The sequence below is a fragment of the Artemia sp. Qi Xiang Cuo genome, chromosome 18 (genome assembly GCF_049724085.1).
Source record: "Artemia sp. Qi Xiang Cuo chromosome 18, ASM4972408v1, whole genome shotgun sequence".
NCBI classification, from domain to species: domain Eukaryota; kingdom Metazoa; phylum Arthropoda; class Branchiopoda; order Anostraca; family Artemiidae; genus Artemia; species Artemia sp. Qi Xiang Cuo.
Window position 1 is genome coordinate 52,846,044 of NC_142811.1, and position 21,382 is coordinate 52,867,425.

General features: G+C 36.6%; 2 protein-coding genes across 3 annotated transcripts in view; both read right to left on the reverse strand.

Annotated features, from left to right (window-relative positions):
* The window catches only part of LOC148941635 (uncharacterized), a 74,349-nt gene that overhangs the window by 7,003 nt on the left and 45,964 nt on the right, over positions 1-21,382 (reverse strand). The gene's annotated exons all lie outside the window — the stretch shown is intronic.
* Positions 1-21,382, reverse strand: part of LOC148941636 (uncharacterized) — a 28,986-nt gene that overhangs the window by 5,968 nt on the left and 1,636 nt on the right. The window contains exons 2-3 of the mRNA XM_089104574.1: positions 16,591-16,771; positions 516-684 (exon numbers count right to left, since the gene is read on the reverse strand). Of these exons, the coding sequence (XP_088960700.1) occupies positions 516-684; positions 16,591-16,771 (350 nt within the window). The remainder of the gene's footprint in view (positions 1-515; positions 685-16,590; positions 16,772-21,382) is intronic.

Consider the following 21,382-nt stretch of genomic DNA (forward strand, 5'->3'; position numbering starts at 1 on the left):
TCTGAGCCTCAGCCTATCCCCCTCAAGTTTTATCATTTTTTATCCGTATTTGCCCTTATGTTCTGTGCTGCTGACATACTATTTTGTTTTTAACCTCCTCCTTCTCGAAAGAAGACCCCTCCCCCTTTTTAATCCCCTCCTTCTCCTCCTCTGCAAAGACTGTATGCCAATCAGGTATCCGAAAACATTTTAGATTTGGGCTAAAGTTTTATACATGATAAATTACTCAAATCTGTGTCCCTATGCTATTTTGAAGAAAACGTGAGATGTCCAAGTAGGGCTCAAATACAAGTTTAGCTCATTTTGTATTGCATTGCCCCGCACAGCCATACCTGACCTAAACTTTTGGAAAATAATCATAATAAATCTTTTGCTGAGGGGTTAAATACATAAAAATTTAATTTCTAAGTTCTTTTGGGGAGTAGATGGTTTTTCAGACCACCCTTAGAAGGAAAGTTCCAAAAAAGCTTGATAGAGAAGTTTTAGGATTCTGTTCAAAGAATAAAAATATTTACCAGTCATAGAGTTCATATACGCAGCACGGCTTGTTTCTGTAAGTATCGTCAAAAACTCTGGGGAAAACTTTAGTGGACTCGTAGCACTAAAAGACAAAGCATTTTTCTCAGCTCCTGTGTAGCCTTCAACTTTGAGAGAATATGAACCATGGGTAGACTCAACTGGGATCTGAAAAAAGTAGAACGAATTAATATATATTCTTGCGTATGAGGAGCTGTTTATTGGCTATGATAAGCACAAGGTCCTGCAAGACCTCGTTAGCCCTGGATTTTACTCTGGGGTCAGGATCAAAGGTGGATGTCGAGCAAAATCTTGTGGGAGACGCAATGTGACAAGGGACCGTTAATTGACAAGTTTATTTAAGAAAATGGAAAAAAAGAAGAGAGAAAAAAAAAAAAGTGGGTGCCAGAAAAATCTTGCCCGCGCCCCTTGATTCGCCCCTACTCAGGGCCACTGACTTGTATGAATAAAGAAATTATCATAAAGCTCCTGTGATTCATTGATCATAAGTAACTTCTTTAGTCAGGTTGATACCAATACAAATCCCTTCCAATTTAATCTTGATATGCTTGAAAAAACTGTCCATTTCATTTCCAGCAAAGAATTTGGTATGAAGGTAAAAAGTAAATTAAATGGGTTTTATGGGACCTTGTTTCCGTCTTACTCAACGCCAATGAGTTTCAGTGGCCGATACCAATTAACTCGCTCGTGGTAATGGATGATAACTAAAGAGCAACCCATATCTGTAAAACTAATAATCTTAAAAATTGTATTTAAGCCCAAATTTCCAAATTTTAATTGAGAAGTGCCTCGGATTAATATGAGCGGGTGTTTACCTTCCCTAACCTCCCTTTGATTAGATAATAAACTTGGACTAAGCTTGCGAATCGGAGTTGAGGCGGTGGCATCTCCCGTCTTATTGCGTGATTAATTTAAAAAAACATTTTCCACAACGCAAGTTTTTCAAAGACAACTAAAGAGCTCCATTAAACCAAAAATAAGCAGAAATAACGTCAAATAATCTTCCAAGTTTAAAACTACCACAAATCGCCATCAATAAATAAATGAAACCCAACACGAACAGAAATTGCAATAAATAACCAAGTTAAACTCAAAACGAACAAAAATTAACATGAGTAGAGCTGACTACCCCCATTCCTTCTCAAGGCTAGAAAATAATTTGCACTTAACTGAAAAAAAAAAAAACGACCGTGGATTGTCAATTAAAGTCAGAAAGAGTGAAAACATTTAAAATTTATTTTGTATTCACTAAAGTGCAAATTATGTTCTGGTCTTGAAAAGGAATGGGGGTTGCCAGCCGTACTGATGTTAATTTTTGCCTCTACTTTGAGGAGGCACCTCCCCTCATATACGAAACAATTTTTTTTTTTAATTTTAATATTGTTCCTTACTTTCAGTTGGAAAAACTTGTCTTTTTATTTTATTTCTCATCGTTTTTAAAATCATGCTAGGAAATCCCCTTCTCTCCCTCCTGCGTAAAAGCTACCCTGGAAAATTCCTCCAAGAAACGTTCTTTCATAGAGAAAGTCCTTCCCATAGAAAATCCCCCGCAGGAGATCCCCCCCCCATGAAAAAATTTGTGCCTTTTCCAATAACAAATCCTATATGTGAAGAACAGGTAAATTGTGCAACTTAAGTCCCTTTCCCCAGGAATTATGGTGTTCATTTCATCACCAAAAGTATAGTTATCACACATTTCAAGTATGCTGCATACAATGGCTCTCTAAAAAATTTGATCGGATGTCTTTGGTTAAAAAAAAGTGCGTGGAAGGGGGGATAATTGCCTCCAATCATTTTGGTAACTTTGAAAGAGAACTAAAACTTTTGATTTTCTTTCGAATGGGCTCTCTCTTCATCTTCTAGGACCATTGGTTTGATATTATCAACCCTAAACAAAAACAAAAAAAAAACTAACAAATAAACAGGCATCTGCGATTTTTTTTTCTGGCAAAAAATACAATATTCCACATATTTGTAGATAGGATCTTGGAACCTTTATAATAGGGTTCTCTGATGTGTTGCACGTGATAAGTTGCATGATAAGTTTTTGAAATAATGCAGATTTTGATTTTGCCTTACCGTACATGAATAATTAAAACAAAATTTGTATATTAGTTTTACTTTTATTTGGTTAAATGGCTTTCTCGAAAGTTGTTTAAATTTATTTACGAACGGTTTTATTAGTAATAAATATACGTAACTTACGAATTACCTTACGTAATGATCTTATATATTCATATATTTTTAACACGTATATTACTGGGTTTGTCCCCTAGTCAATACCTCGCTCTTTACGCTAAAGTTTGAATTTTGTTCCAATTCTTTAAAAATGACCCCTTAATCACAAAGGCCGTTAATTAGAATAAATAGCTCTTATGAAAGTACTAAAAAATCTTTGGCTTAATGAGTGAGGTTTGATTAGGGGGCAAATCCAACCATACACGTAATATTTTCTGTTCGTTTTAAGTTTTGATGTTAGTAGTAATCAAGGTTATACTTTGGGGACTTTATGTTCCTTCCTGTATTATTTGCGGCCTTTACGTTCCCTGACACCTTTCCATGGCAGATTACCAGACTGATTATTGCTATTGTTGTCAATTGAATATGGAATTATACAAAACCTACCAGACATGTTTCTGGGCCAAGCAGACAGGTTTCTGGGTCAACTATAGGTTTCTGGGCCTTTACATTCCATGGCACCTTTCCAGAGCATGTACCTATGGATTTGGGGCCTTTACGTTCCTTCCTGTGCTATAGAAAACCGGTGCGTCTTGTTTAGCTGCCAATATATATCAATTATTTTTTTGTATATATTCAGGTTTCAGATTAGAATTTTCTACAGTTTGAATAGTTCATTCATTCTACCAGTATCAATATTTTTGCAATCATTTACACAGATATGGAATATTCTAAGTGACTTCTGGTGAGTAAAATTTTCTAAATATTATAATAAAAAGAAATCTATTTTTTTGTCTCGCCATTAAGTTAAGGAAGAATTTCCTTGCTTACGCTTTTTTTTTCACCGTGCTGTTAGCTCTTTTAAAAAGCTTCCTTCTTTTAAATATTAAACAGTCCATGTATTTCAATTTTAGTAAATATTCAAAAAAGAGGGGTAAGATAAACATCTCTTTAGAAAATGCTAAAAAAACCTTAAGCGTACAGGGTGAGATATAGGCTAGAGGAAGAACCATTTATATACTCAATAATTTTTATTTTAGGCTATTTAGATTAGTCTTTTTCTTCCTTTTTCTTTTATCTTAACTATCTTGTAATTTTTTTGACAAAGTTTTAAAATCTTTTCATAAAAAAAAATCGTTGTAATAGGCGTTTAGAAATTCAGAGGGACTTAGCCCCCTCCCCCACCCCGCAAACAAAACACAATATTAAAATATAATTAATATATTCAATATTAAACGCTAAGTAAGCTATTTTTTTCCATTTAAATAAAATCTCTCCTCACCTCTCCGGTGATTACGATTGTAAATGTCTTGAAATAGTTCTTTTCATTCAAAAAAAAAAGTCATTTTCCCAGCGTGTTTTTAAAATGAGCTTTCTTTATCAGCTTAAATAGAACCACATTTACATTTACTGTGGGTAAAATGTCATTTAACCATCGTTTTTTTAAACTGAGCTCTATTTATCAGCTTAAATAGAATAGGGGGGGGGATGTTTTTGAAATCCCCTTTCCCTTCAAACTCAAAATTTTCCTAAATTTTAATTTAAAAGCTTTTCTTTTTAAATATTTCATTACTAAATTTTTCTTCTTTTTAAGAATGTTGAGGTGGATTTATGCAATTATCCCCCATCCGAAAAGAGATCAAGATGAGGTGATATCACATCGATGCAAGCTGCAAGACCATCAGTCATCAGATATGCTAGTTCCAATACAAGTTCGATGGACCAGCCAGGAGCCTCTCAAGCCAGTGTCAGCTCTACACAAAGCTCTATGCAACCTGGCAGAAAATTCAAGAGAGAATGGATAGATTCTCATAATGCATCAATCTCATCCAATCAAGATCGCGAGGACACTCCTCTTCATGCTTTTCCAGGGACTTCAGATGTACAAGCGCAGTCAGAATTTGTAAATGTATATATTTTTTTTCCGTATTTTCAAAAATAAGGCAAATTTTCTCAAGCGCATAACTTTTGATGAGTAAAACTTAAATTTGTTTCTAAACTTTTCTATAATAATCCTATTTCATTACCATTAACCAAATTACCAGTATATAAAAGAGTGGTTATAACACAGAAGTAGCAAATAGCTTATCATACTTTTCTATAGATTTTGTAAAAAGCTTACCTGTAATTTCTCTTTTAAGCAATATGTTTTGTAATGCAAAAATCCGATTATTTCTTTAAACAAACTCTATATAAACAAATCACTATTTCACACTTGATGGTTTAACAAACATTCTTAAACTGGGATGTGTTTTGCACTTAGCTTTGTGCGTATTTTAATCCTTTTATCAAAATAAGCCATCGGGAAGGTTGAATGTTAATCTGACAGGTATAATTTGAATGTTAATCGCTCGCTACAAAGTGGGGTTTCAAATAACTAGATGTTTTTATCTTAGATGAAGAGAGATATTAACACAGGAAAAATCGCATAGATTTTTTCCAAAGCGCATTTTTATCTGTCGCTGTTTTCGCAGCACGTTATAGGCTAATAGAATATAGGCTAAGGGGTTAGAAACGCATTTTCAACCTGTAAGAATATTTCAGCGTGTGTGTTTGTGTGTGTTTGTGTGTGTGTGTGTGTGTGTGTGCATGAATGCTTACGTGTGTAAGTGTGTCATAAACAAAATGTGTAATTTATTGTTAATCGTTTTGTAAATAATAATATTTGCAAAAAATGTTTAACTTATTACTCATTTTTTTTATAAATTCAAAACCAATTAAGAAAAAAAATTGTTTGATAAAAAAAGAAAAAAAAGAAAAGTTTATTATAAGTTTGATAAGACTTTCGTCAAAGAAAAAAAAAACTTAATCCATTCATTTTCTAGTTTCAGGGGGAAGCTGTGAAAACTTCTGCCTTCCCTGGCCCGGGATTTCAAAGTACCATGGGTAATTGTCCCTTCTCGCCGGATGATGATGTTAGTGAAGGTACGTTATTTGATATCCCCCTGGATTTTCAATTTACAGCTGAAGAAATAGACAACCTTATGAAAATGTGTAGGGTCTAAATCCTTCCAAGGATATTTTTAACGACAACTTTACTATTAGTGAATTAGATTCTGTAAAAATAGGTACAGGATATGAAAATAGTGTCACGTCCCCGGAGCTACGTGAATTTTATTTTTTAGAGTCTGCTCTAAGTCACATACAATCATATAGGGTAGATTTTAACCCTCCTGAGGAACACGCGGGCATTGTTTTAACTGACCCTTTTACAGTTCTCCCGAGCTCTCTCGCCCGACTTCACGTAAACATTGCGGTTAACCGTACGACTTGGGGAAACCACGAAGGGATTAGAGAACCGGTTAATCAGACAGAGTATTTACCAAAGTAAGCATATAGGGATATTTTTCACTTTCATTTTTCAAATTGCAACCAAACTTTTTACCCAGGTCTAAACGAATTTGAGGATAACTTTTTCAACTGGGTAAATAAATTAACATCAACTTTGGACACATTTAATGAGAGAGGGAGGGGGTCCAGAATTCTTTATATTGCACGGATTGATCTGAATATCAGTAGATTTAAAAAAGCATTTACTTTATGGGGAGTGATTAATCCAAAAATAAAATGCCGCCCAGATTTGACGACTACGAGAGGAGTTCAGGGCTTCAGATTTGACACAGGACTGCAATGTTTTAAGTATGCGTTTTTAGCAGGAGCCCATAAAACATTAAAAGATAATTAATCAATGAAAAATCTCGACGGACTTGCACGTAACGGTGTAGAAAATTTCCCTAAATCAATTTTTTTTTTTTTTGAGGGTAATTATCGGTTTTCATTTAAATAAATAAGAATATTCGAGAACGAAATTGAAAATCTGGGGGTGGGGGTGGTTGTTCTCCAGTATGACACAGAATTTGTAGATGGGAAAAAAAACCAAATAAAAAAGGGGTTTTGTATTCAGTTAGGACAACGATGGTGGAAAATGTTAAAAATTGGGTTTGGGTTATTTATGAGCCTCCCAAAGATGTAAATTCCTATGGTCATTTTTCCCCGTTACAGCAATAAGTCGACTCTTATCCCAAGGTTTGAAGAAAGGGGAACATTTCTATTGCCCCATGTGCCTTTCCCCATTTCGAAATGAGCGAACATTCTCAGATCACATGAACCATTGCAAAATTCATGGGAATCAAAGAATTGAAATGCCGGTAGAAGGCAAAGATACTTTACAATTTAAAACTTTCCAAAATTCCCTGCTACAAGTTGATAAAATATCTTTAGATTGTGAAACAAGACTGGTTGAGGTATCAGACCCATCAAGGCCAAATAGAGTCAAGGAACACAAACTAGTTGCGTGTTTCTACGCACACGCCTGTCGCGATTCCAACAATAAAATGCAGTTGGAAGAGTTTTTTTTGGCTATGGATGAGGAGGGCAGCATGGAAAAGTTATTGGTATCTTTAATAAAAACAGCAAATGGCGCAATGTCACCATTGCGTCACGTTAACTACCCAATGGCATTATCAGATAAAGAGCAGCTGTCGCTTGAACAGGGGGAGATGCGCTGGGTTTGTTGAGGTGCTTTATCCCCTAAAAACACGATGCAGGACCATAATCACCTTATAGGCCCCAAGTCAACAGGAAAAAGTTACTTTCGGGGATGGGACCACAATTCATGTAATTTAAGAACAACAACTTTTTCTTCCGGTTTTTACACATAACTCTAACTACGGTCTGAAGAATGTGCTACCAGCATTGGCGCATCTTCAAAGAAATGGAACAGTGGATGATGATGCATGGGTGATAGACAGCTTTTCCTACAAAATCATTCCTAAATCATCGGAAATACGGAAATTTCATTCAAGAAATTATGAAAATATTTGTAAGTAAGTAACAAGCTCTTTATTGATTTCACCTCTTTAATATACAGTACAGATAGTTCATTCAAGGATCATGATTAAACATGTTTTTAAACTACATGCTAATTGCATACCTTTCCTTGTCAGCTTTCGAAACTAGTAGGGATTCCCCACTGGCTCCTACACATTGCAAAAAAGTGAGCAGTATGAAAACTCCACGTTTTCAACCAGACTGGTTTTTTAGACAACACCCATTTTTTTAGGGGCCAATCAGACACAGCGGAGGTTGCTCAATATACGATAACTTGATTGGTGATTGGTTACACACCGCGACGGCGCATACATAGTGAGAGAGAGACTTGCAACGTCAACATAGCTTTCTTTCATTTTTTAAGGTCAATTTGGACGAAGTTACGTGCGCGCACGTAACCTCATATAAATTAACCTTAAAAATGAAATAAAGCTATGTCGACTTTGCATGTCTCTCTCTCTCACTATGTATGCGCCGTCGCGTTGTGTAACCAATCACCAATCAAGTTATTGTATATTGAGCAACCTCCGCTGTCTCTGATTGGTCCCTTAAAAAATGGGTGCTGTCTAAAAAAACCAGTCTGGTTGAAAACGTGGAGTTTTCGTACTGCTCACTTTTTTGCAATGTGTAGGAACCAGTGGGGAATCCCCGGTCGTTTGGAAAGGTGCCAAGGAAAGGTAAGTAAATAGTATGTAGTTTCAAAACGTGTTTAATCACGTTTCTTGAATGAAGTATCTGTACTGTATATTCAAGAGGTGAAATCAATAAAGAGCTTTTTACTTACTTACAAATATTTTCATAATTTCTTGAATGAAATTTCCGTATTTCCGATGATTTAGGAATGATTTTGTAGGAAAAGCTGTCTATCACGCATGCATCATCATCCACTGTTCCATTTCCTTGAAGATGCATCAATTCTGGTAGCACATTCTTCAGACCGTAGTTAGAGTTATTTGTAAAAAGCGGAAGAAAAAGCTGCTGTTTAATTTTTAACTTACATGAATTGTGAGCCCACCCCCGAAAGTTACTTTTCCCCGTTGAATTGGGATCAATAAGGTGGTCGTGATCCTGGACCGCGTCTTTTGGGGCAAGAGCACGTCTACAAACCCAGCAAATTTTCCCCTTTTCTAATGCCAGTTGCTTTTTATCTGACAATGTCATTGGGTAGTTGGTGTGACGTAATCGTGAAATTACGCCATTTGCTGTTTTTATTAAGGATACCAATAACTTTTCCATGCTACCCTCCTCATCCATAGCCAAAAAAACTCTTCCAATTGCATTTTTTGTTGGAATCGCGACAGGCGTGTGCGTAGGAACACGCAACTAGTTTGTGTTCCTTGACTCTATTTGGCCTTGATGGGTCTGATACCTCAACCAGTCTTGTTTCACAATCTAAAGATATTTTATCAACTTGTAGCAGGGAATTTTGGAAATTTTTAAATTGTAAAGTATCTTTGCCTTCTACCGGCATTTCAATTCTTTGATTGCCATGAATTTTGCTATTGCTTATGTGATCCGAGAACTTTTGTTCATTTCTACATGGGAAAAGCAACTGGGGCAATGGAGATACTCCCCTTTTTTCAAACATTGAAATAAAAGTCAACTTATTACTGTAACGGGAAAAAAATTGCCATACGAAATTACATCTTTTGGGGGTTCGTAAGTAGCCCGATTCCAATTTTTAACGCTATCCATCATCGGTATTCTCACTGAATACAAAACATCTTTTTTATTTGTTTTTTTCCCCCATCTACAAATTCAGTGTCATACTGGAGAACCCTATATATTTTACCCTATATGATTGTATGTGACTTAGAGCAGACTCTAACAAATAAAATTCACGTAGTTCCGGGGACGTGACACTATTTTCATGTCCTGCACCTATTTGTACAGGATCCAATTCACTAATAGTAAAGTTGTCGTTAAAAATATCCTTGGAAGAATTAGACCCTACAATTTGCATAAGACTGTCCATTTCTTCAGCTGTAAATTGAAAATCCAGGGGGATATCAAATAACGTACCTTCACTAACATCATCATCCGGTGAGAGGGGACAATTACCAATGATACTTTGAAATCCCGGGCCAGGGAAGGCAGAAGTTTTCACAGCTTCCCCCTGAAACTAGAAAATGAATGGATTAAGTTTTTTTTTTTTTCACGAAAGTTTTATCACACTTATAATACACTTTTCTTTTTTTTCTTTTTATAAAACAATTTTTTTTTTCTTAATTAGTTTCGAATTTATAAGAAAAATGCATAATAATTTAAAAATTTTTGCTTATAGCATTATTTACAAAACAATGCATAATAAATTACAAATTTTGTTAATAACACACATACACACGCGCACATGCATGCACACACATACACGCACACACACACACACACACACACACACACACACACACACACACACACACACACACACACACACAGACACACACACACACACACACACACACACACACACACACACACACACACACACACACACACACACACACACACACACACACACACACACACACACACACACACACACACACACACACACACACACACACACACACACACACACACACACACACACACACAACCCACCCACCCCCCCCCACACCCCCCCACCCACCCACACCCAAAACCCCATACAAACACACACACACACACACACACACAAAGACTCACAAAATCACAGACACACACACACTCACACAAACTCTAAAAGATACACACTCACACAAACACACACACACACACACATACATATACACATATACATACACACACATACACAGACACACACACACACACACACACACACACACACACACACACACCACACACACACACACACACACACACACCGCTGAAATATTCTTACCGGTTGAAATTGCGTTTCTAACCCCTTAGCCTATATCCATTTAGCCTATAGCGTGCTGCGGAAACAGCATTAGATAGAAGTACGTTGTGGAAACAATTTCTGCGATTTTTCCTGTGTTAATATCTCTCTTCTTATAAGATAAAAACATCAGGTTATTTGAAACCCCACTTTGCAGCGAGCGATTAACATTCAAATTTATACCTGTCGGATTAATATTCAACCTTCCCGATGGCTTATTTTGATAAAAGGATTAAAATACGCACAAAGCTAAGTGCAAAACACATCCCAGTTTAAGAATGTTTGTTCAACCATCAAGTGTGAAATAGTGATTTGTTTATATAGAGTTTGTTTAAAGAAATAATCGGATTTTTGCATTAGAAAACATCTTGCTTAAAAGAGAAATTACAGGTAAGCTTTTTATAAAATCTATAGAAAAGTATGATAAGCTATTTGCTACTTCTGTGTTATAACCACTCTTTTATATACTGCTAATTTGGTTAATGGTAATGAAATAGGATTATTATAGAATAGTTTAGAAACAAATTTAAGTTTTACTTATCAGAAGTTATGCATTTGAGAAAATTTGCCTTATTTTTGAAAAATACGGAAAAGAAAAAAAAATATATACATTTACAAATTCTGGCTGCGCTTGTACATCTGAAGTCCCTGGAAAAGCATGAAGAGGATTGTCCCCCCGATCTTGATTGGATGAGATCGATGCATTATGAGAATCTATCCATTCTCTCTTGAATTTTCTGCCAGGTTGCATAGAGCTTTGTGTAGAGCTGACACTTGCTGGAGTGGCTCTTAGCTGGTCCATCGAACCTGGATTGGGACTAGTATATCGGATGACTAATGGCCTTGCCGCCTCCATCGATGTGATATCATCTCATCTTGATCTCTTTTTGGATGGGGGATAATAGCATAACTACACATCACCATTCTTAAAAAGTAGGAAAATTTAGTAGTGAAATATTAAAAAAGAAAAGCTTTCAAATTAAAATTTAGTAAAATTCTTAGTTTGGAGGGAAGGGGGATTTCAAAAACATCCCCCCCCTATTCTATTTAAGCTGATAAAGAAAGCTCATTTTAAAAACACGATGGGTAAATGACATTTTACCCACAGTAAATGTAAATGTGGTTCTATTTAAGCTGATAAAGAAAGCTCATTTTAAAAACACGATGGGTAAATGACATTTTTTTTTAATGAAAAGAACTGTTTCAAGACATTTACAATCGTAACCAAAGGAGAGGGGAGGAGAGATTTTATTTAAATAGAAAAAAATAGCATACTTTGCGTTTTCTATCTAATATATTCATTATATTTCAATATTTTGTTTTTTTGGAGGGAAGGGGAGCTAACTCCCCCTGAAACTCGAATCTACTAGTAAAACGATTTTTTTTTTATGCAAAGCTTATAAAACTTATTCACCTAAATTACGAGATACTTAAAATAACAGAAATAGGAAGAGAAAGTCTCCTGGACATAGCCTAAACTAAAAATTATTGAGTATATAAAGGGTCTGTCCTCTAGCCTATATCTCACCTTATACGCTTAAGTTTTTTTTTTGCATTTTCAAAAAAGATATCTATCCTACCCCTCTTTTTTTTGAATATTAACTAAAATTGAAATACATGGACTGTTTAATATTTAAAATAATGAAGCTTTTTAAAAGAGCTAACAGCACTGTGAAAAAAAAAGCGTAAGTAAGGAAATTCTTCCTTAACTTAATGACGAGACAAAAAAAAATATGTTTCTTTTTATTATAATAATTAGAAAATTCTACTCACCAGAAGTCGCTTAGAATGTTCCATATCTGTGTAAATGATTGCAAAAATATTGATACTGGTAGAATGAATGAACTATTCAAACTGTAGAAAATCCTAATCTGAAACCTGAATATATACAAAAAAAATAATTGATATATATTGGGAGCTAAACAAGACGCACCGGTTTTCTATAGCACAGGAAGGAATGGAAAGGCCCCAAATCCATAGGTACATGCTCTGGAAAGGTGCCATGGACTGTAAAGGCCCAGAAACTTATAGTTGACCCAGAAACTTGTCTGCTTGGCCCAGAAACATGTCTGGTTGGCCCTGAAACTTGTTTGGTAGGTTTTGTATAATTCCATATTCAATTGACAACAATAGCAATAATCAGTCTGGTAATCTGCCATGGAAAGGTGTCAGGGAACGTAAAGGCCGCAAATAATACAGGAAGGAACATAAAGTCCCCAAAGTATAACCTTGATTACTACTGATGTTGCTCCTTACTTTCAGTTCAAAAACTTGTTTTTTTTTATTTAATTTCTAATAATTTTTTAAATAATGCTGGTAAATCCGGCACCCCCTTCATAGCAATGTCCCTTTCCCCATGAAAACTTTCTCCATGGAAAGATCCTCCCACATAACAAGGCTGTGAGGGCTGTTGGAGTTGTCAGATCCCAAGGAGTTGTCGTAAAAACTTGGAAAAGTGCTCATTCAATTGGAAATTGGAGTGGCTTGTGCCCTTTTTAATAGCCGAAATATGTTTTTGAGGAGGACACTCCTCCACAGCCCTCAGGGCAAAGGTTTTAAGATATGCCCTGGGAGGCATATAAGAACGTTGTTGGCACAATGTATTATTTATTATTTTTATCCTTTAGAGCAAGGCACTTTGTATCGAACAAGTAGTTGTAGGAACTTCGAAAAGGGCTCATTCATATGGAAATTGGAGTGGCTTGTGCCCTTTTTAATACTCGAAAGTGATCAAAAGGCAACTAAAACCCCTCTCACACCCACCATTACCCGAAACACATCCAATCAAAATTTTGAGATAGCCATTTTGTTCAGCGTAGTTGTTTTCCACAGAGAAATTATGTTTTTGAGGAGGACACTCCCCCACAGCTCTCAGGGCAAGGTTTGTAAGTTATGCCCTGGGGGCATATAAGATTTTTATAGAAGGCGTTGTCGTAGAAACTTAATAAAGGCTCATTCGATTGGAAATTCAAAGGGCTAGTGCCATTTTTAATAGTCGAAAGTGATTGGAGGGCAACTAACCCCCCTCTCACGACCACAATATCCCCAAACACATCCAATCCAAGTTTTGAGATAGCCATTTTGTTCAACGTAGTTGAAAATTCTGGAAATTAGGTCTTTAAGGATGACAACCCCCCCCCCCCCCCACAGCCCTCAGGGCAAGGGTTATAAGTTATGCCCTGGGGGCATATAAGGTTTTATAGAAAGCGTTGTCGTAGAAACTTCAAAAAGGGCTCATTCGATTCGAAATTGAAATGGCTAGTGCCCTTTTAATAGTCGAAAGTGATTGGAGAGCAACTAACAATCCTGTTATGCTCACCATTTTCGATAAAATGCTTAATATAATTTTTTGGGTGGCCATTTCGTTCCCCTCAGATCGAAGCTCAGAAAATTATACCTCCGAGCCGAGCACTCCCCCCACAACTACCAAGGCTCAGATCATAAGTTATCCCCTGAGAGCATAAAAGGTGTTTATTGAAATACTTGTCTTGGAAGCTCGAAAAAGGGCTCATTCGATTGGAAATTCAAAGGGCTAGTGCCCTTTTTGATAGTCGAAAGTGATTTGAGGGCAACTAACCGCCCTCTCACGCCCACATTTTCCCCAAATACATCCAATCAAAATTTTTATATAGCTATTCTGTTCAACGTAGCTGAAAGTTTTGGAACTTAGGTCTTTAAGGATGACAGCCCGTCTCCCTCACAGCCCTCAGAGCAAGGGTTGTGAGTTATGCCCAGGGGGCATATAAGGTTTTTATAGAAGGAGATTTTGTAGAAACTTCAAAAAGGGCTCATTCTATTGGAAAATGAAAGGGCTAGTGCCCTTTTTTGTTAAAAGTGATTGAAGGGCAACTAGTCCCCCTACCCCGCCCCCCCTCCCATTTGCCCATTATGTTTCAAAACTAAATGTTGCCTTTAGATTAAATCAAAATGCGCTGTGTTAATGCTAATTCCCAATAAGGCATCTCAGCAGTATCCCAAGAACGACTGAGGGTATTATGTTCAAATTTTCGGGGCTACCTCTGCTCTGTAAATTTAACCAAAACAAAATAGCGTAAGTGTGTCCAAGTTATCAAAGAAAGTAAACAGATTTATTTCTTTTGCGAATGGTATCAAGTTTTCTATTTCAGGTCAATTATAGGAGATATGAACTAAATTAAACACTACTATTTGTGCGAGGATTTTAAAAGGGTGTATGTTGTTAAAAATTACTGAAAATTTTTCTCCAGCATACAAATAGCAGGCCAAACTATAAAGTATTAAGAAAACGAAAAGACTTTGAGAATTGTTTGCTTTTTCCCTGAAAAGACTATGTCAATATAAAACGAACAGAAATTAATAAAAAAAAAACTTTTTTCACAAAATAAGTTTTCAAAGAAAAGTAAAGAACTCCATTAAACCAAAAATGAGCAAAAATAAAATCAAATAATCTACCAAGCGTGAACCAATTACAAATCAGCATCGATAAATAAATGAAACCCAAAACGAACAGAAATTACAATTAATAACCAAGTCAAACTCAAAACGAGCAGAAATTAACATGAGTAGGGCTCGAAACCCCTATACCTTCCCAAGGCCAGAACATAATTTGCACTTTACATATAAAGAATTGGACTTTTATGCTTATTCCAGATTTAAATCTTCATTAAGTTTTAGGTCGCCCATCAAGAACTATGATCCTGAGAAAATTTGCCTGATTTTTTAAAACAATGGAAAATACGTCCAAAATGCCAAGGAATCAGAATAAAAATCACATCATCAGATTCAGCATATCAGAGGACCCATTTACCCAACTGTAGAGGTTTCAAGCTCCCATCTGGAAAAATGTGGAATTTCGTATTTTTTGCCAGAAGAGTAAAGGTCACTGATGCATTTTTCTTTCGGGGGCGATCATATCGAACCAATGGTCCTGGAATATCGCGAGAGGGCTTATTTGAACGGAAATATAGTTCTAGCGCACTTTTTAAGTGACCAATAAGATTGGAGGGCAACCAACTCTCCTCCCACGCCCTTTTCCCCTAAAGTAATCCAATTAAAATTTTTATATGGCCATTTTGTTCAACCTAGTTGAATGGCCCATTAAATATGCTTTTGGGGATAACATGACACACCCCAGCCCCTGGAAGAAAAGCTGTAATTTATGACATATGCCCATTGTTGACGTATAGTATTTGTTATGGGGAATTATACAGACATTTTTCGCAGGAGGGAGACTTTCTGCTGGGGTGAGGAAGTTTCCATGGGGAGACTTTTCCGTGGGGAAGGAAGTTTCTGGGGGTAATTTTTCCAGGGGAAATTTTACATTGGGGGAATTTGGCAAAATTCTTATATGAAATTGTTTTTATTCGTTTTGCTTTCTCTTTGCCGACTCAATTTTACACGGGGAGACGTTCCGGGGGAGTTGTCCGGGGAAAGTCTTCAGCGGGATCAAAAATTTCTGAAGGATTTTACAGGCGGGGGGGGGGTTCCACAGGAGAAATTCTCCATGGTGAAATTTTCGGGGAGCAGCTTTCCACTGGGTGGGGGGTCTTGAAAAATTCTAAACGGAAGGGAGGATTTCCGGCATGATTTGAAAAACGATCAGAAATTAAAGTCTTTTTCAAATGAAAGTATGCTAAAGAGCATTTTTCAGGCGAAATTGTCCGCAAGAAATGTGTCGAGAGAAATTTTCAGCAAGTATAGAATTGTCAGGGAGAAATTTTTATGGGCGGGGGGATATTTTACACAGGATGAACTTTCTATGCAGAAGTTTTCGGAGTGGAGATGGATTTCCCTGCTTTTTTTTTAAAAACGATCATAAGTAAAATTCAAAAACAAGTTTTTTTTTTCAACTGAAAATTAGGAGCAGCATTAAAACATAAAACGAAGAGAACTTATTCCTTACATGAGGGGGAATGTCCCATCCTCGATACCTTGCTCTTTACGCTAAAGTTTTACTTTTTGTCCCAATTTTTGAAGAACGATTTCTGAAACACAAGGATCGTTTAATTAGAATAAAAGGCTGTTTTAAAAGTTCTAAAACACTTTAGTGTGAAGAGAGAGGGATTCAGGATGAGGCAACCCCCTTCACATACGGAATAATTTCTGTTCCTTTTAAGTTTTAATGTTCTAATGTTAAAGATACACACGGAAAGCTTTCTAAGCCATACCTGCATTTGCAAGCTTACAGGCTGTCCCCCTTCTGCAACTCCAGAGGCGATAGCCAAATTTACACCATCTTTGGAGACATAGCATTTCACCAAAGTTTCTTCACTGCCTAAGGTAAAACTTGCCACAACACTATACGTTGTTCCAGGGCGGATTATCTTCGATGCAGTAATAACATAATTCCTGTAAATGAAACCTTATATTCTAAGGGGAATTTAGCGTATTAACGATATTTTCATAGGGGTAGCAGCAGATACGTACGGATAAAATGACTCTGATGGTGGGGACAATAATTGAAGAAAGCGGTGGCAAAATTTGAAAAAAATGTAAACATTAATTGGATCGTATAGAAAATACAGGAAATTATTAGTAATGATCTTGATATTGTGGCGGGTCCCATCCCCAGTTTAAGGGCGTGGATACCGTGTACTTATAAAATTAAAATAATTTAGTTTATTCTTAGGAAAGAAAATCTCTCAAACTACAGCTATCGCTTTGTAAAACCTTATTTCATTAGTCATAGGCAGCGCAATCACGCTGCCTAAGTAAAGAACGATGTTGACACAATGTATTATTTTTTTTCTTCCATACCAGGGCACTTCGCAGCGAAGGAGTTGTTGTAAAAATTTGGAAAAGGGCTCCTTCGATTGGAAATTCGAACGGCTAGTGCCCTTTTTAATAGTCGAAAGTGATTAGAACGCAGCTAACACCCTTTCCACGCCCACCCTTTCCCCAAACACGTCCAATCAAACTTTTAAGATAGCCATTTTGTTCAGCGTAGTTGATTTCCAGACAGAAATTATGTTTTTGAGGAGGACACTCCCCCACAGCCCTCAGGGCAAGGGTTTTAAAAATTTTAAGTTATGTCCTGGGGGCATATAAGAACGATGTATTATTTATTATTTTTTTCCTTTAGACCAGGGCACTTTGTATCAAAGAAGTTGTCGTGGAAACTTCGAAAAGGGCTCATTCAATTGAAAATTGGAGTGGCTCGTGCCCTTTTTAATAGTCAAAAGTGATCGGAAGGCAACTAATACCCCTTCCACGCCCACAATCTCCCGAAACACATCCAATCAAAATTTTGAGATAGCCATTTTGTACAGCGTAGTTGATTTCCGAATAGAAATTATGATTTTGAGGAGGACACTTATCCAAAGCCCTCAGGGCAAGGGTTTTCAGTTATGCCCTGGGGGCATATAAGGTTTTTATGGAAAGCGTTGTCATAGAAACTTCAAAAGAGGCTCATTCGATTGGAAATTCAAAGGGCTAATACCCTCTTTAATAGTTGAAAGTGATTGGAGGGCAACCAACCCCCCTCCCACGCCCACCTTTTCCCCAAACAAATCCAATCAAAATTTTTAGATAGTCATTTTGTTCAACGTAGTTGAAAGTTCCAGAAATTAGGTCTTTGATAATGACAGCCCCCCCCCCCCGCCCACACACACACATTCCTCAGGACATGGGCTGTAAGTTATGCCCTGGGGGTATATAAGGTTTTCGTTGGAAGCTTTGTCGTAGAAACTCAAAAAAGGGCTCATTCGACTGGAAATTCAAAGGGCTAGTGGCATTTTTAATAGCCGAAAGTGATCGGAGGGCAACTAACCCCCCTCTCATGCCCACCATTTATCCAAACACATCCAATCAAAATTTTGAGATAGCTATTTTGTTCAACGTAGTTGTAAGTTCTGGAAATTAGGTCTTTGAGGATGACAACCCCTCCCCCTCAGAGCCCTCAGGGCAAGGGTTACAAGTTATGCCCTGGGGGCATATAGGGTTTTTATTGAAGGCGTTGTCGTAGAAACTTGAAAAGGGTGCATTCGATTGGAAGTTCAAAGGGCTAGTACCTCCTTTTTAATAGTCGAAAGTGATTGGAGGACAACTAACCCCCCTCTCACGCCCACCTTTTCCCCAAACACATCCGATCAAAATTGAAGATAGCCATTTTTTTCTCCGTGATTGAAAATTCTGGAAATTACGTCTTTGCGGATGATACCCCCCCCCCCCCCCAGCCCTCGGGCAAGGGTTGTAAGCTATGCCCGGGGGGCATATGAGGTTTTTATAGAAAGAGTTGTCGTAAAAAAATACAAATGAATGTGAATTGTCAGTTTAATATGTATATACGGATATTTAGCAATCAAAATGTTAATATTATTTGATTTACTAAAGTTATGAAAGTAAAAACATTTATATTTTTTCAGTAAAGTGCAAATTATGTTCTGGCCTTGAGAAGGCATAGGGATTTTGAGCCCTACTCATGTTAATTTCTGCTCGTTTTTATTTTGACTCGGTTATTTATTGTAATTTCTGTTCGTTTTGGGTTTCATTTATTTATCGATGCTGATTTGTGGTAATTTCACGATTGGCAGATTATTTGATTTTATTTTTGCTCATTTTTGGTCAAATGGAGTTCTTTACTTTTCTTTGAAAAACTTATTTCTTGGAAAAAGTTTTTTTTAATTAATCTCTTAAAAGACAGGATGAGTACACAGACTTAAAATAAAAAAAAGGAAGCAATTTCTGGAAGTTGGATTTCTTCATTGTCAATATTTAGACATGGCTAATTGTGTACGTGACAGGAAATAACTGTTTCAATTATGCAAACAAAATATTTAAAGATATGGAAGTCTTATATTTTCGTTACAGTTTTTATTTCTTTAGTTTTGAATTTAAAACTTGTTAGCAGTTGTATTACTATTGATTCTTCTACACGGATTTGTGTGTTTAATTAAAATTGTACTTACCTAATCTAAACAAATTGCAATTTCGAATGTTCAGAGGGTTTTGCAGTGGACAAGTCAATTTTTTAGATAAACAGGCAATAGATAGGAGATACTGGCAGTGGTTTCAATTGTGAGGCAAGGGGCATGCGCTCCCCTTAGATATCCCCTAAATTTAAAAAAAAATAATTTTTTGAGGTATTTTTATTGAAAATGCCTCTTTTGGTAATTTTCGAGGTAATTTTAATTTGGAAATATTAAAAAAAAGGCCAAATTTTGCTCACCCTTGTATTTTGAAAAATAATTTGAAAATAGGGGGGGGGGGGCAAATATATCCCCCCTCAAAATTTCTGTGAAATGAGGCCACTGGATAATAGGTAGATAAATAAGGATTTGTTTAAAACTGGTTTTGGGTTATCTAAACTAAAATTTCCTGAAACGAATTTCAAATGTATGGTGTTCAGCATTAAAGTGGACCAAGCCCATTTTTCAACACCTTTGAAAGTTCCAGCCGTGTCAGCTTCCTGGTCATATTTGCTTCAAAGCCAGTTAGTCCTCTAATATACAGCACTACAAAAGGCAGGTTCGAAAGTAGAAGTGACCCTATAACTCGTGACAGCACACCATATATGGGCATAGAGTCATTAGGGAGAACACGTTGTTAATGGGGTCAATGACCTCTTTTTCCAAGGTCGATTTATTTGTTGTTGTTGTTGTAAGTGCACGCTCGAGGCGAATGTCAAGGTGTCCAGAAATAGGAAACAGCATTTGTTGTTGTTGTTGTTTTGGGCAAGTGCACGCTCTCAGCGAATGTCAAGGTGTCCAGAAATAGTAAACAGTATTTGTTGTTGTTGTTGTTTTGGCCAAGTGCATGCTCAAGGCGAATGTTAAGAGTTTCCAGAAATAGGAAACAGTTAGATCACCTATTTCCTTCTCAGCCAATCAACGAGTCGGTTACATCCCCCTTCTCAGCCAATCAGAGGGCTGGTTACATATAGTTTTCCCCGTTACATAACAATTCGCCCTTGGGATTTCGTATATAACGGACATGCAATGTGATTAAATTATCAGAAAGTATTTTGACATAGTGCAAACAGCTAGAATGGATAATATTGATGAATTAGAAGCCTTGACAACTACAATTTACTATGTAAGTTCCGTTTTATTTTCAAAATTATTTTCCTTGGACATCCTCCAGTATATTCAGCTAAAACGTAAATATATTCCTTTACCCCAAACCCCACCCCCCCCCCAAACCATACAAACATCATTATAATCAATGGAAAACATAAAATATATTCTTTTTACCCTAACCCCCTCCCACAATTGTTTTACAATCCCAAATTCTCGCAAAAAGAAATAATTATCCTTTCGTTAAATTTTGGCTTTTCTCAATTGTAATATTTTCTCTAACTGAGACATCCATCGCTCTGTTGTTATTAGCTCACTCTGATTTGACACAAGACTCCAATGTGAGGCCTATAATTAGCTGTCACCCTTTTCCAGTGTGCTCATGATATCGGTCTAGTCAAAGGGTTATGTTTTTGCTTTCAAATTAAAACAGTTTTAAGCAAAAAGAGAATACTGTATATTAAGCTTGTAGTCTCATAGCCTTGAATTTGTCAGAGAAGCGATGAAAGAGATTATTTTCAAATTACGTTTAACAATATATTTAGAACATTATGTGAAAGGGGGAGGGGGCAATACATTGCTTCTAACAGCTTCGTTGGAAGTAAATTCTGTACCGGGGGAGGGCAATGTCTTCAATTCTACCGCCATCAGTGTAAAATGAAAACAAACTATTTCTTCGCATTAAAAGTAAGGGGGGATTTTCTTCAAACAAACTAGGCCGGTGTACCGGGAGTAAAACACGATATACTTGAAATACCAAAATAAAGTTCCTTCTTTAATTCGGACTCCTATAATTAAGCTAAATCTAGTTTCAAAAATGAAAAAGTCCTTAATCAGCAAAGACAAGAAACTGCAGTCTTTGGATTTCGCTAAGACAGTGAGCAATAAGAAAAGTGCTACGCACAATATTTTTAAGGAAGTTTAAACGATAAGAACCGTGTGAACG